Raw genomic sequence first — 15,631 nt, forward strand, 5'->3', positions numbered from 1 at the left:
TGATCACTTTATTATCATCATTATTCTTTTAAAATTGTTTTTATTAGATAGGACAGAGAGGGTGGGGGGTGGAGAGAGGGAGAGAGAGACAGACACCTGCAGACCAGCTTTACCACTTGTGAAATGGAACCCCTATACAGGTGGGGCGTGGGGGCTTGAACCCAGGTCCTTGCACTTGGTAATATGTGTGTTTCATTGGGGATGCCACCACCCGGCCTCCTCAATGACCACTTTAAAGTGTGGAGATGCCAGTCCCTGTTCAGGCGCCATTTTGCCGGACTAGCTTCGCGGGCGGGAGACAGACGACCAGGGACTCATGGCTATGCAGTTCAGTCTTTATTCATGTGGAACGCAGCGCAATCTAAGCCATCTCTAATCACAATCCTGTCCTTATATATACTCGCCAAGTAGGGTGGAAACAGGATGAGACGTAGAGAGGGTGGAGCGAAAAGAGACTGGTGTAAATCAGGGTGTGACTAGGAGAGGGGGTAGAGCAAAAAGACATCATGAACCAGTGAGGATTAAACCAGTGCCTTGGAGGCAGGGTGGTGCTAGTTAACAGTGGTGATGTAAATAGAATACAGTGTTAAGCAGGGGGATTAAACCAGTGCCCTGCAGGCAGGGTGGTGCTAGTTAACAGTGGTTATGTACATAGAATACAGTGTTAAGCGGGAGGATTAAACCAGTGCCCTGCAGGCAGGGCGGTGCTAGTTAACAGTGGTGATGTAACTAGAATACAGTGTTAAGCAGGGGGATTAAACCAGTGCCCTGCAGGAAGGGCGGTGCTAGTTAACAGTGGTTATGTACATAGAATACAGTGTTAAGCAGGGGGATTAAACCAGTGCCCTGCAGGAAGGGCGGTGCTAGTTAACAGTGGTGATGTAAATAGAATACAGTGTTAAGCAGGGGGATTAAACCAATGAAACAGAAGGGACTTAGAAGCAGAATTAGAAGCATGCCAACATGGAGAAGGCTGGTAAAATAGCTCCTTGAATACTGTGCCATCAAGGTTTGAGCCTGATCCCCACTGTGTTGAATCTCTCTCTCTAAAATGGACACAGAAAGACGGAGCGAGCGAGAGAGAGAGAGAGAGAGAGAGGAAGAGGGAGAACAAACTGTGTAGTGAGGGGACAACAACCACAGAATGGCCATCAGACCACCTAGGAACTCCCCAGGACACACCTCTCTGCTGTGCCTGGATTTCTCTGTCTATCTGCAGGGCGATAGACGGCATGGCCTTTTCCTCAGCAAAAATCCTTTATCGTCGGAGCAAAGTGCCAAGACAACAAGCGCGGTTGCCTGTGACTGCGGCGTGTAGCAAAGCCTGGCTCACAGACCTGCCAACCCAGAGGGACACGGACCACAGGTCAGCCCTGCACCTAAGAGCATGGGTAGCTGGTGAACAGCCGGGCAGTCCAAAGTGGTTGTCAGTGGAGGTCTGTGATTTCTGGGGAGGGTATTGATCAATAAGGTATTGATTAATAAGGTATTGATGAGTCGGAGGGCAGCAAAAGCTAGAGGAAAGGCAGAGAGAGGGGAATGTGGGAAATATGAAAAGGCCTGTAGGCAGCCGACGGCTAAAGCGTAGGACATGAGGCTACAAGGACTGGCCTAGAGAGGCGATGGGTACAGTTTGTGCCACCGTGTAGTGGGTCAGGACGAGGTCTGTGACCCGAGGAAGTCGGGCTGAGGTGAGAAGACTGCTAAGAGCCGCGTACTTACCAAATATTGACACTGAGGAGTGCAGAATTACACACACACTAAGATGTGCTAATGGGGCCAGGTGGTAGCGCACCTTGCTGAGCGCACATGCTACAGTGCACAAGGACCCAGGTTCGAGCCCCTGGTCCCCACTTGCATTGGGGAAGTTTCACAAGAGGTGAAGCAGGGCTGCAGGTGTCTGTCTTTCTCCCTCTCTACCTCTCCCTCCCCTCTCAATTTCTCTCTGACCCTGTCCAGTAATAAATAAAAGTAATAATAAAAAAGAAGAAAATGGGGGCCAGTGGTGGCACAGCAGGTTAAGTGCACATGGCGGAAAGTGCTTGGACCAGCATCAAGATCCGGGTTCGAGCCCCTGGTCCCCACCTGCAGGGGGTTCCCTTCACAAGTGGTGAAGCAGGTCTGCAAGTGTCTGTCTGTCTTTCTCCCTCTCTATTTCACCCTTCCTCTTGATTTCTGTCTCCATCCAATAAATAAATAAATAAAGATAATTAAAAAAAATGGCCAAAATCACGCTAATGATGCAGCCCCGCAACTCTGAGAGGCTGCTGATTTCAGAGATGACTGGGAATTTGTGAGGGAAATGACAGTTTCTCTGATCTGTGAACTCACGTCACTGAATGTTCATGTCAGTGTGTGGATTTTCTACAGTAGACTCTTCCACTCAATGCAAATATTAACAATGAGAAATAAGATAAAACACTTTCTTCTTTTTATTGTCTTTATTGGATAGAGACAGCCAGAAATCGAGAGGAAAGGGAGATAGAGAGGGAGAGAGACAGAGAGACACCTGCAGCCCTGCTTCACCACTCACAAAACTTTCCCTCTGCAGGTGGGGAAGATAAAAACATTTTCCAAGTGACAAACTTCCAGGATGGAGAAACACGTCCAGTTGGGACGAGGAATCAGTTAAGCAGCAAGCAAGCTTTATAGAATTGTTGAAGTAGGGAGTCAGGCAGTAACGCAGCGGGTTAAGCGCAGGTGGCACAAAGCACAAGGACCGGCGTAAGGATCCCGGTTCGAGCCCCCGGCTCCCCACCTGCAGGGGGGTCGCTTCCCAGGCGGTGAAGCAGGTCTGCAGGTGTCTATCTTTCTCTCCCCCTCTCTGTCCTCCCCTCCTCTCTCCATTTCTCTCTGTCCTGTCCAACAATGACATCAATAACAACAACAATAACTACAACAACAAAACAACAAGGGCAACAAAAGGGGAATAAATAAATAAATAATTGAAAAAAAGAATTGCTGAAGCAACTGCAGCAGTGAATGCTATTGTCTGAGAGCAAACATGCACTGCTGGTAATTCCCTTAGCTCACCGGGAGGAAACGAGAAAACCTACTTACAAGCTGACTGACTGTTAAAAGTAGTGTGAAAGGATGATCCCAACAATCCTCTACAATTACTGTAAAAACAAAAATGCAATCAATCTTATAGCTCGTGTAAAAAGTACGACTTCCATTGTTTTCATCTTTTTCAGTGGTAACAAGTACCACATAGTTTGTTGTGTGTGTGTGTTTTTCCCCCCGCTGCACTGTATACAAAATTAGCCATGTACCTTGTTTGGATTGTCCCCACAGAGCTCAGTTACACCTCAAGAATTCGATTTATTTATTTATTTATTTTTTATATTATTTATTTTTCCTTTTGTTGCCCTTGTTGTTTTATTGTTGTAGCTATTGTTGTTATTGATGTCATTGTTGTTGGACAGAACAGAGAGAAATGGAGAGAGGAGGGGAAGACAGAGAGGGGGAGAGAAAGACAGACACCTGCAGACCTGCTTCACCGCCTGGGAAGCGACTCCCCTGCAGGTGTGGAGCCGGGGTTCGAACCGGGATCCTTACGCTGGTCCCTGCGCTTTGCGCCACGTGCGGTTAACTCACCGCGCCACCGCCCAAGAATTCAATTTATTTAACGGGCTTGGGAGGGTTCAGGATAGACAAACCTCCAAGCCATGCCGATACATTAGTTGAATTGTACTGAACAAACAAACAAGAAACACCAAAGCGGACTTTGCATCTCCTGGGGCTGAGGTGCTGCGCTGATGAGGAAGAATCAGGGAACTCTGGGGTGTGCACAGCGATGTGGGGCAGTTTAGACTCACTCCGCTTCCTCGGCCCGGCTGCAGCCGCTGCCCAGGGGCCTCGGGTCTGCGGGGCGGACTGCAGCCTGAGTCCCCGCGCGCGCGGAGCCCCGCCAACCCGGTGCCAGCAGCGACAGCGCCCTGTCCACCTGCGCTGCGGCCCCGCCCCGCCCCGCCCCGCCCCGGGCCCCGCCCCGCCCCGCCCACCACTAGGTCCCGCCCCGCCCCGGGCCCCGCCCCCGCACTGCAGCCCCGCCCCCGCCCAGCCTAGCCGCCGGCCCGGAGGTGGCGCCCCGAGCCCCGCCCACCCGCGCAGTGACGTCGCCGCCCGGCGGCGCTCTGACTGGCTGTCCCGGCGTCGGGGGCGGGCCCTGGCCGTCGGCTCCGCCCCCGGGCTGCCCAGCACTTTTCAAACTGCGACCGTGCGGCGGCGGCGGCGGCGGCTGCGCGCTCAGAGCCCGGCCGGCCGGCGGCTGTGGACGCGGCGCTGCCCCTCGTCAGCCTCGCTTCAGGCCTCAGCCGGGGCCCCCCCAGGCCTCCGGGACAGAGACCGCCCGGGGCGCCCGGCGTCGGCACGGACGGACGGACGGACGGACGCACGGACGGACGAGCGCCCCCGCTTCGGGAGCCGGGAGCCGGGAGCCGGAGAGGTCGGTGCTTAGCGCCGGGGCTCCGGGCGGGTGCGCAGGGCCTCCCTCCTGGCCCGGCCGTGTGCTGTCTCTGCGCTGTCCCCGTCCCTCTGTCCCCGTCCCTCTGTCCCCGTCCCGCTGTCCTCGTCCCTCTGTCCCCGTCCTGTCCCCGTCCCTCTGTCCCCGTCCCTCTGTCCCCGTCCCTCTGTCCCCGTCCTGTCCCCGTCCCTCTGTCCCCGTCCCTCTGTCCCCGTCCCTCTGTCCCTGTCCCTCTGTCCCCGTCCTGTCCCCGTCCCTCTGTCCCCGTCCGTCCCTCTGTCCCCGTCCCTCTGTCCCCGTCCCTCTGTCCCCGTCCCTCTGTCCCCGTCCTGTCCCCGTCCCTCTGTCCCCGTCCCTCTGTCCCTGTCCCTCTGTCCCCGCCCTGTCCCCGTCCCTCTGTCCCCGTCCGTCCCTCTGTCCCTGTCCCTCTGTCCCCATCCTGTCCCCGTCCCTCTGTCCCCGCCCTGGCCCCGTCCCTCTGTCCCTGTCCTGTCCCTCTGTCCCCCTTCCCTCTGTCCCTGCCCTGTCCCCTGTCCCTGTCACTCTGTCCATGTCCTTGTCCCCCTATCCCCTGTCCCCCTGTCCTGTCCTGCTGTCCCTGTCACTCTGTCCCTGTCCCGCTGTCCCCCTGTCCTGTCCCCCTGTCCTGTCCTGCTGTCCCTGTCACTCTGTCCCTGTCCCGCTGTCCCCCTGTGCTGTCCCCCTGTCCTGTCCACAGGCACCCGGCACGTGGTGGGGCCCCAGGGTCCTGGTGGGGGGGGCACGGCCTGGACCCCAGCTGGGGGCGGCTCGTGGCTCGGCGTCTGCGGGCACAGGGAGGGCACACGTGGGCACGGCCCCCGCCCAGGCCGTCCAGAGCGGGCGGTGCCGGCGCGTCTCCGGTGCCCACTGGGCTGCGCTGGCGGGAGGCCCCTCGGTCCGGCCGGCCGGGGAGGTGGGCACAGAGCACTGGCGGCTCGCTCAGGCCAGGGCAGGGGGCGCCCACCGCCACCCGTCACCCTTTGCCGGCCTGTTTGCGCTGCCGGCGGGTGGGGAGCCCGGCCGTGGTCCCTGGTCCCCTGTGGTCCCCAGTGTGGAGCCGGCGGGTGGGGAGCCCGGCCGTGGTCCCTGGTCCCCCTGGTCCCCGAGTGAGCGTGGAGCCGGCTGGACGCATGAAGGGTCTGCTCTCCTTACCGTCCGCCCTTCAGTGATGGGCTCTCCACTCTCCAGATGCAGCTGAAGAATAAAACCAGAAATGCGCCTGCTAAGGGTTGCGCTCCATCCCCGCTCCATCCCCACGGAATATGCGGCTTTAAGGCCCCTCCGCACCCTCCTGAGCCGTGTTAACAGCTGAAGAAGTCCCTAGTAGTCACTTTATTCTGAGGTGCAGATACAACACATCTTTTTTTTTTTTTTTCCCCTAAATTTGAAGTCTAAAATCAAGGTGAAAAACGTTTACATGGCAACATACTGAGGTTCTCAAGCAAAATTTATCTAAGACTTTGAAGGGCTTTGTTTCTGTGTGTGGTCAGCGCCTGGCTTCTCTCAGGCTTGTCAGCTGCAGAGTGAATTATGACGGGCACGGTGACGGTGACGGCAACCCCAGCCCCGACGACTTTGTCATCAGCTCATTCTCAAGCCCACAGCCGCTTGTGCTCCTGCTGAGATGGGTGCACATCTTAAGAGCTTTGTTTTGGGGTCCTGCTGGATAGTTTAAAGAGTCGCACGTCCTCGCTTTAATCTTAGAGATTCTGTTCAGGACGCAGAAGTCCAGGAAATCAGTTACTTACCACTTTCACTGAATCCTGAAACTGCCTTAAAATCGCTTCTAGTATGTGCTTGCCCAGTAGGCAGCTTAGAAGGGTGGCATGGCTGGGTCTACTGCTTTGAAAGATTTCTGGTTGATGCTAGCTCCTCTCTCTCTGTCTCTTTCCCTCTGTATTTATTTATTTACTTATTTATTTATTTACCAGAGAACTGTCTCATGGTTGTATGGGGGGTTGAACCTGGGACTTTGGAACCTCAGGCAGGGAAGTCTATTTGCAGAACCAATATGCTATGTCCCCCTCCCCTTTTAAGAATTCTTTTTCTTTCTGCAGGTACTTGTTTTCATCTCAGAAACATTAGCAATGATTGTGTGTTTCCTCTCCACTTGGGGAAACTTTGTAGTTACTTAATTTTCCACAATATTGGTGACATAAATTCAGTGATTTTTATTTTAAAACCTATGACTTTATCAAAAGATATTCTTTAAATATTTCCATTGAGAGATGTGCTTATAAATTAACTTATAAGCACATATGTCATCTAGACATTGTCGTAATAAGTGCTGTGGTTTTCAAGGTACACCTTCTTTAAAAGGTGTGTTGCCTTGTTTCACTTGTCCTTGTTTTCCGACTCCATTTGACCTTGAACTTCACTGCCGTTTTAAAACTAGTCAGTTTCTTCTGGTCACTGTGTGCTTGCTGCCTGTTCTGCTGCTGCCCGACACTGCCCCCCCCCCCCCCCCCCACGGGCGTAGCTACACTGTGAGCTTTTAACACTCGCATTTTAGGAACTCATTTGGTGTTAGCAGTCAGCTGGCAGCTTCACATTGAATCCTCAAGGAATGGTAATTCTTTGCAACATTGTCATTAGTTAACAGCATTTCAGCAATGGTATAAGTAAACAGCAATTCATTTTTACAACACACCTTAATTTGCCATCTCATGAGTGACGAGGGGTTTGTGTTGTTATCTTACTAAGTGGTTGTGCTGTGTGTCTTGCTTTTGTTCCAGAGGGTTTAACTCTGTTTAAGAGAGAGGAAAGTGACAACAGGCCTCATTGTCTTGGCACAGAATTGGACCTGGGACCATTGCCTGTGCCTTCAGCCCCTGGGCGGTAAACTCTAAGGAGGTCGGGCACAGCCAGTTAGCTGTCTTCCTACTGTGATTCTCAAAGGATTACGTTCCAGAGTCACTTTTTACATTGAAACTGTGAAAAATTATTAGTAGAAGACCTTTAAGGAATACAGTCTCTTCCTTAAAATTGAGTGTTGCCACCCCCATTCCAACACTAATACCTTTGCTTCTAATCACCCAGTAATTAGAAACGGATCCTCTTGCCCATAGAACTGAAAATTCTCTCTTTATGTTGATAGCTACCGGATAAGTAACTCTCCAATTCCTCTGTTTCCTGGAAAAACCTGGTAGCTGTAACTGCCAGAAAGAGGGGCTGGGGGGTGGTCATCTGGCTGAGCACACACATTACAGTGCACAGCCCCAGGTTCAAGCCCTCAGTCCCCACCTGCAGAGGGAAGCTTCACAAGTGGTGAAGCAAGGTGTCTCTCTGTCTCTCTTTCTCTCTGTCTCTCCCTTCCCTTTCAATTTCTCTATTTCCAATAAATAAAATATTTAAAAAAAAAAAAAAAAAAACCTAGAAAGGCATTTTCCACTGCAGTTTGAAATACTTTCCTGGAGATCTAAATGTATCAGTCCTTTGTAGGAAAGCATCTGATTTTGCTGATTGAGATATGCACCAAAATACTGATGCCCCTAGTCAATTTGGGTATTTACACAGAATAGGTGCCCGTCTAATCTGGAGATAGAGAGAAATGTAAAAGCAAGCGGTCTGCTGGAACACAATAAAATAATCCTGTCGACCTCTAGTCCTGTTAAAACTTTGAAGCTACTAACATTGTTCTGGCTGTATTTCACAATTCTTACAATTCAGTTCATCACATGAAGTTTGAATTCCTGCCAGGTGCTGGGGATTGAAGTCTGACTGCTTCTCCCTAGACACCACACACCACTGTGGTCTGCCATAAACAGGCCGGCCAGGGGGCCTCATCTTTGAAGCACAAAGGGGAGGCGTTTAAACTCACTGTTGGATTTAGGTAAAAGATCCCTCCCGAACGAGAGGATCCACTGTGGATTCAGAGTGTGTGTAAGAACGTGCTGTTGAAGGAAAAGTAGCAAGGCTGCTTGCTGGTGGCAGAGCAGGATCCTAGAGACGTGCAGGCAAGACAGGAGCCTGGCGGGCTGCGCGCCGGCCTTCCGTGGCTGCTGGGATCACGCCGAGGTGACCGTCAGCTCGTGGCTGCTGGGAAAGCAGTGCAGAGACTCCAGTGGGCACTGGCGTTCTCCGGGTGGCTTCATCTGTTCTGCAGAATGTCTTGTGACACTTTTTGTGGAATAGGTTCTGAATGAGTAGAGCGTGTGGTCAGGCCTGCTTAGAGATGTGCGAGGGTGGTCTGTCCTACTGTGGGTGGTGGCATTCTTGCTTTCTTCCGGTAAGTGAACACCCAGATCACTTCCTTCTGCTCCCCACTTCACTAACTCATATCTGTGTTTTGTCGCAATGAGCATTAAGGAAGACAGGCTCGACCTTGGTCTGAGATACTGTTTTTGCTGGTGGAGCCTTGTAACTGGAAGCTTAATTGTATCTTGCCTTCTAAAACACAATCCATAATGCCTGGTGATGCCTATGGTCACGTACCTACCCGCCCACCTGTACACACACGTATTCACCTAAGTCCCTTCAGATTTTTTTTTAAATTAGTAAAGCCTAACAGAGTAGTAGCAACTGAATTTCAAATGCAACGAGACACCCTGGTAAGTTGAGGTCAGTTATAGGTCTGTGAATTGTGGAGGAAGAAAGGAAGAGATCTTATCTGGGGATTGTTGAAGTGAAAGAGAACTTAGCGGAAACTTGGGGAGAGGTGAGAAGGGGAGGTGGCTGGCCTTTATCCATCTAAGGGTTAAGTCAACAGGGAGGAAGGTCAGGAAGAGCCTGGCCCCCACTGCATTGAAGGAAGATTTGGTGCTGTGGTCTTTCTCTCTGTCTCCCCCTCTTCTCTCTCCCTGACTCTCAAAAACACACAAAAGGAGGGCTTGGGAGAGAAAGGTGACATCCGTGCTCCAAAATGTGCAGAATTGGCCAAAGGAAGTGAACTAGGGAAATATTTTGCTTGTCATGTTTGGTTCAAGTGTAGTAAGCAGGAGAAGCCTTGACTATACGCCTAAAGGAGTCTGCGATGAAAATGTCCTGGGTGGATAGACAAGCGGGAAGTTCCGCCTTCAGAAACGTGCTACTCTCTTTTCTTTCTCCCCCAGAGGAAAAGAGAGCACCCTAGCGTTGGAGCACGTTTAGCGTCAGCGTGAAATGTGCCACGGTTCAGAAGTGGTCTTTGTCGACACAGTGTTGAGGCCCTGACTGCCCCAGTGCTGTCTCTGACCACGTCTGCCGTCTAACAAAGGCCTGTGCCAGCCTGGCGTGGTGGCAGCCAGCGCACGGCGCGTGTCAGCGTGTCTGTGAGGAGAGGAGGAGTCAGGGAAAACTTCAGCACAAACCAGGCGCGCTGGCCTTAGAAGATACTGATAAGTGGCTTGCAGCCTGATCCATTCTTTCTTCCTTCCTTCCTTCCTTCCTTCCTTCCTTCCTTCCTTCCTTCCTTCCTTCCTTCCTTCCTTCCTTCCTTTCTTTCAGAGGCAGAGAGGGAAAGAACATGCCACCAAAGATTCCTGCAGTGTGTCAGGGGCTGGACTTGAACCTGAGTCTTGCACATAGCAAAGCAGTGACGTGTCGCGTGCATTACCGCACCAGCCCTCTGAGCAGCTGGGTCAGTAAGGCCTGTTTCTATCATCGGTATCCATTTCAACCATCTGGAAAAAAAAAAAACAGTTTTCCTTTCTAATACAGAGTTTAAATAAGAGGTATTGCAAAACTTAGTATGTATCATTATATTTGAACTCACACTTTGGATCTTTGTTTTTGAAGGGTCCAATGATACGTTTGGTTTTGACAGATGACAAAATGATAAAGAAATACGATAAAGAAATATGCCTCAAAGCTACACATTTATATTCACTGTGTAGAACTATAATTATATAAGGTGGGGTTTGCTAAGTGTTTGATTTTCTATGAAGTATCAGACAAGGCTGTAATTCCTGTCTACTGCTTGTTACCTTTGCGAAAGAACTGATTTATTACTTGAATAACAAGCACCATGTGTTCTATATAAATGTGGGGAAAATATTCAGACCATAACAAATCAAAGAATTGAGCAATGTCAGCTGTAACACTTTCCACAAAGCAAATCCTTACAATGTAAAGAGACTTGGAGGTCAGGTGGTGGCACAGCCGCTACAGGCACACACTGCCGAGTGCTAGGACCTAGGCTTGAGCCCCGGCTCCCCACCTGCAGAGGGAGGCTTCACGAGTGGTGAAGCAGGTTTGCAGATGTCTCTGTTTCTCTCCTCCTCCTCTACTTCTATTTCCTATGAAAAACTAAAATAAAATCAAACAAAAGTCAGAGAGACATTCTACTGTGGCATATGGTACGTTTCTGCTCCTAAGAACGAGCTATATATGCACACCCCCGTGTCTTGTCACGCACAGATATTTGCTGGCCCTTGCTGACAGTCACAGCAGAACCTGCTCAGTGCAGGTAACAGACACACAGGCACACCTGTAGCCTAGCCACGCGCTGCCGTCCAGAGATAACCATTCTCCATCCGAGCTCTTTTCTGTTTCCGCTTGCTTTGTATTTTCCTACAAGAACCATCCTGGTTTGTGCCTTACTTTTTCTAGTCTCTATTATATAAAGTGAAATATCATGGAAACACAAGTTTGATTGAGTATGTAAAATCTTGTTGTTTAGGCTTATTTAATTATCTCCCTGTTGTTAGACTTTGGGACTCATGCATTCAATAAGTGTTGACAGTTTTTCACTGTTCTAAATCATTCTTTACTGAGAAGCCTTTGACAATATATGTGACCCATCCTGACTCTTCTGAAACTTAAGAACAAAAAACACTTATTGATGGAAGATGACTGCTTGAGTTTTCATGAATGGTTCGCTCTGTAGCACATGTTTTATGAGCTGAAGAGCCTAGAGTCTAGACTCAGACGAGTAGACGCCTTAGAATCAGGGGCCTGTATGCAGTCTGTCTCCTTGTGTCGGGCTAGTGACACGCGAGAGAGATGACCCAGGAACCAAGCTCGTGGAGGCGAGGCCATTCAAATCTTTATTCATCTGAGCACCCGAGTTGGGCAGTAGCACACCTGGTTAAGCCACGTGGCACAAACCTCAGTGGCTGGCGTCATGTGCTTCCCCAGGCCGGAAAAGGGGGAGAGCCAAGTGGGAAGTGGAAGTGGCTTGACAATACCATCCATGGTTAGGAAAGGGGCAGAGAAAGGTGAAAAAGGCAGGGAATTTCTTAGCAACTGTTGCTAGGGGTTAAACTGGTAGGATTAATAATACCCTGCAGTCTTGAGGGTAGGAAAAGAATATATTAAACGAGCAGAATGGGTGGGGGAATAGGGTGAAGGCCTTAAGCCATTTGTTAGACAAAGCAGAAGATTGATATGTAGATAATAAAAGGACGGGCCATAGTATCAGGAATGCTGGGTGGAGCAGGGGGAGCTGGCTTAATGTTTTAAGGAATGCCGGGTGCCTGGAGGCAGAAAAATGCAGGATCCTTTGTGAGGCAGGGAGTCTGCTAAGACGAGGCAAACCTTGGGGTTCCCGTGTCCCCCTCGCTCAACCTCTCGGTAGAGAGAGAGGCCGACAGGATAGACGCACCCCTCAGGTCAAGCCCTGCCAGGCTCTACCACGTCCTCACAATTTCCCGACACCTTGGACTTGATATTTCTTAAGACTTGCTGGGTGGACAGCGCGCTGGGAAGGCAGTCAGTCTGCACTGACAATGCAGGTGCATTTCTCCCCTTCTCTGTGCGGCATGAATGTGAGTACACACAAGGACATTTATAACTGTGTCAGCTACAAATACATTTTTTTTTAACTGGAAAGATGACTGAGTGTGGAAATGAATTAACTTCTTCACACATTAACTTCTTCAATGAGGAACATGTGGCCAATGAAACCAAGTGCCTGAAGAACTAAGAAACGGCACAAATACCTCATCCACACAGGGTCTAGCAGACAGAATGTTGAAAGTCAGCTTTGAGCCAAACTGGGGTGAGACTTGCATGTGGAAGTGGTGTGACTACTCAGTGACACCAGGAGTGTGGAGAGAGCGTCTCTGGGGAGAATTTTATCTACTTATTGTTCAACTATTTGATTTAATAGGACAGAGAGAAATTGAGAGGGAAGGGGGGGTAGAGAGAAAGAGAGACAGAGACCCCTGCAGCCCTGCTCCACTGTCAGTAAAGCTTCCCCCCTGCAGGTGGGGACCAGCGGCTCAAACCCAGGTCCTTGTGCCCTGGGATGTGTGCGCTGAACCAAGTGCACCACTACCTGGCCCCTTAACGATACTTATTTCCTCTAAGTCCAGTATATATATTTTAATACTTAGGTATCCTCATCTGTGCTCTTTAAGATGTATAATACTGTCATTCTAGATACAGCATAACTGGATCTTTCTACACTAAAGTCAGGGGAATGTAAAGTCAATAATGATAAAATTCCTCCTCACCTTCTCCCCCCTGGAACCGTCCAGATCAATGAGCAAGGCAAATGTTGAGGAAGTGCTAGTGGGCTGGTGTGAGGGCAGGAAAGACAGCGACCCCAGATATGCACAAAGGTATTTGCATTGCTTGCTCTCCACTGGAAGGGATGCTTTAACTAGCTGTGCTAATTGGCAGGCTGTCGTGTAACAGAGAGTCCTGTGCTGGGTGGTCTGAAGGGCCGACGCGCCTTTGCTCGTAATTCCGGAAAGTAGAACTCGGAGCTCAGACACTGGCAAGATAGCTCCTCCGGAGTCCTGAGGCTGTGGTCTCTAGACAGGGCTTCTCCCAGTGTCCTCTGGGGCCCTCTATAGGCACTCAAGTTTCCCTGCCCTCCCCTTCTCTCCTCTCCCCTCCCTCCCTCCCCCCTCCCCTCCCCTCCCCTCCCCTCCGTCCCTTTCCCTTTCCCTCCCCTCCCTTTCCCTTTCCCTTTCCCTCCTTCCTTTTCTCTTCTTTCTTTAAGGCCCGTTCTGATGGCCTTATTTTACTTAACAGAGGTAATTTTGAGCCTGGAACGGAAGCCATGTAGCATCCTTTGAGGTCTTGTAGCCAGTGTCATGGAGGCAAGGCAGAATCAGACCCGGATGAGGACCAGTCTGAGGTCATTCCAGAAAGCCACGCTGTTCCCCTTAGGCTGCTGGAGGTGGCCCCATAGCTGGTGGGGACGCTGTTTCCCCAGAAGTTAAGAGATTCAGAGGGGGTGGGGTGGGTGGGGGAATGCTGACTGAAGACAGAAAAATAGAGAAACTGAAAATACTGAACTCGAATGACGAAGCTGAGTGTACTTGGCATCTGAACTTGGGACCAGAAAGAGCAGTGCACACGGGGCAGGGAACAGGAGGGACAGCGTGGAGGAGAAGCCGCGGAAGGAACAGGAGTCTTGGGTGGGGGTAGGCAGGACAGTGTCGGACCCATGACACACCTCTCCTTAGGGGCCTGCTGCTGTGCGCAGTTCCCTGTGACGGGCGAGTATTCCTGACGTTGAAACTGGGTGCTTCTAAGTACCACCGATCACTACAGGGAAACAGGGCTCAGGCGTGGACTGAGTGGATTCCAGAGCAAGACCGTGGGTGCTGTCGGCCGCCGAGCCCGCACGGTGCAGAGAGCCTTCTGCCCAGCAGGCTGTGTGCTGACCGCCGCAAAGCGTCCTGCGCTTACTGGTGACGAGGACGGGGTGGTGCGAGCCTGCCTCCAGGGCTGTCACTCGGGCCTGGGACCTGCCAGCTGCACCTTTCCCGGTGTTCATTTTTTCTAGAGGATGAGAGACAGGGAGAGGGAAAGAGACGGAGACAGAAAAGGAGAGACAGTGGCAGCACTTCTGAATCATCTGTGAAGCCACCTTCCTGCAGGTGGGGACTGTGTGTGCTCTGACCCTGGAACTGACGGTCTTGAAAGCACGTGAAATGTGAGTCTACCACCACTAGCACCATTGTCTGCTTGGAATTCAGCTCAAAAAAAAAACCCCAAACTTCGTTAGCTTAGACGGCATGCATGTGAAGCGGTAAATTTAAGCTCGGGAGTATAAAGGGACGTTCAGGAAGGCTTGCCTGCTTTGTGGTGTCCACATACGCCAAGGGCTGGGGGGTCGCTCTCCTGCTAGCGTGAAGGCCTTGCCGCTGGAGCCTCGCACCCCACCTCATGCACAGCACCTGCACGGGCCTCACAGGCAGTACGGCGGTCTCTTCCCTCCCCTTTTTACCTCTCTGTTTCTCACCCTCTAGCCATTAACAGACAGACAGACAGACAGACAGACAGAAAGGAAAACCAGGACTGCTGAGAGTTATGGGGCTGAGAGCAGGGAGGATGTGGGCGGTCAGGTAGCGACTGTGGTCATGGCTGTATTCTGAAATGTGGCGCTGTGGAGGCAAAGCACGTCACATGTGCTTCTGGCTATATATGGACTTGCGGACCAGGCGGCACATCCTGTCTGGGACCTTTTTTTTTTTTTTTTTGTCTTAACTACATTTAAGTTCCACCATTTATCATCTCCCTCTGTTGTTATAGGTAAAAGTAAGTGACTGGGAACGCATCTGGGAGCCACTACCATGTCCAGGAGAAGGTTTGACTGCCGGAGTCTATCGGGCCTCCTGACCACAACTCCTCAAACTCCAATGAAGATGGAAAACTTTAATAATTTTTATACACTCACATCTAAAGAACTAGGCAGGTAAGGAGGCCTGACGACATGCCTGCTATTTAAATTCATGTTTGGGACTTCTGCTTCTACTCCTCTGCAGCTCCCTAGTCCATGATCCAGTCACGGAGAGAAGGGAAGGGAAGGGATGTCTGCTGAGCGCAGAGGGTCTGGTCTTAGCAGGTGCTCCTAATGCTCGGTCCTCCCTAGTCTCAGGGAGTCTCAGGGCGGGCAGCCTAGCGGGGAGCTGCGGCCGCTCCCCGGCGCTGCTGTTCTTGGACTCTGCGTCCCCAAGCAGATGGCTGTGATCTCTCGGTGTTACCGTTTCCCCACTGCACGGACAGTGGAGAGGACGTGGTGTGAGGCTGGTGTGAGGCTGGTGTGAGGGTTCGATTCAGCGGGAAGATCAGCTCGCCAAGGACGGTCTGATTCTGTGTGGCTGGACCTTCCGCCCGTACGCCAAGACCGGTTTCTTTGGGCTCAACCCAAGTGTAGATTCTGCAGGCCAGGCCGCAACAGGAGCCGCGAGACCATCTCGTCCCAGCACTTTGGTGCGTGCGGCACTTGCCAGAGAAGTGCCGAGTTATCTGGGTCACAGCCTTGGG

At 51.4% G+C, this 15,631-nt stretch overlaps 1 protein-coding gene across 6 annotated transcripts in view; it reads left to right on the forward strand.

Moving 5' to 3' along the window:
• Positions 1–4,236: 4,236 nt before the first annotated feature.
• The window catches only part of STK17B (serine/threonine kinase 17b), a 28,522-nt gene continuing 17,127 nt past the window's right edge, over positions 4,237–15,631 (forward strand). For 5 of the 6 annotated variants that reach the window (XR_009545899.1, XR_009545898.1, XR_009545900.1 and 2 more), the window contains exons 1-2: positions 4,237–4,447; positions 14,897–15,059. Coding sequence is in view for 3 of the 6 variants with exons in the window: in XM_060177537.1 (XP_060033520.1) it covers positions 14,938–15,059 (122 nt within the window). In the remaining 3 variants the exon portion in view is untranslated. Of the gene's footprint in view, positions 4,448–10,935; positions 10,993–14,896; positions 15,060–15,631 lie in introns of those variants that run through there. The other variant, XM_060177538.1, reaches the window with a different exon arrangement.

Source organism: Erinaceus europaeus, chromosome 18, assembly GCF_950295315.1.
Source record: "Erinaceus europaeus chromosome 18, mEriEur2.1, whole genome shotgun sequence".
NCBI classification, from domain to species: Eukaryota; Metazoa; Chordata; class Mammalia; order Eulipotyphla; family Erinaceidae; genus Erinaceus; species Erinaceus europaeus.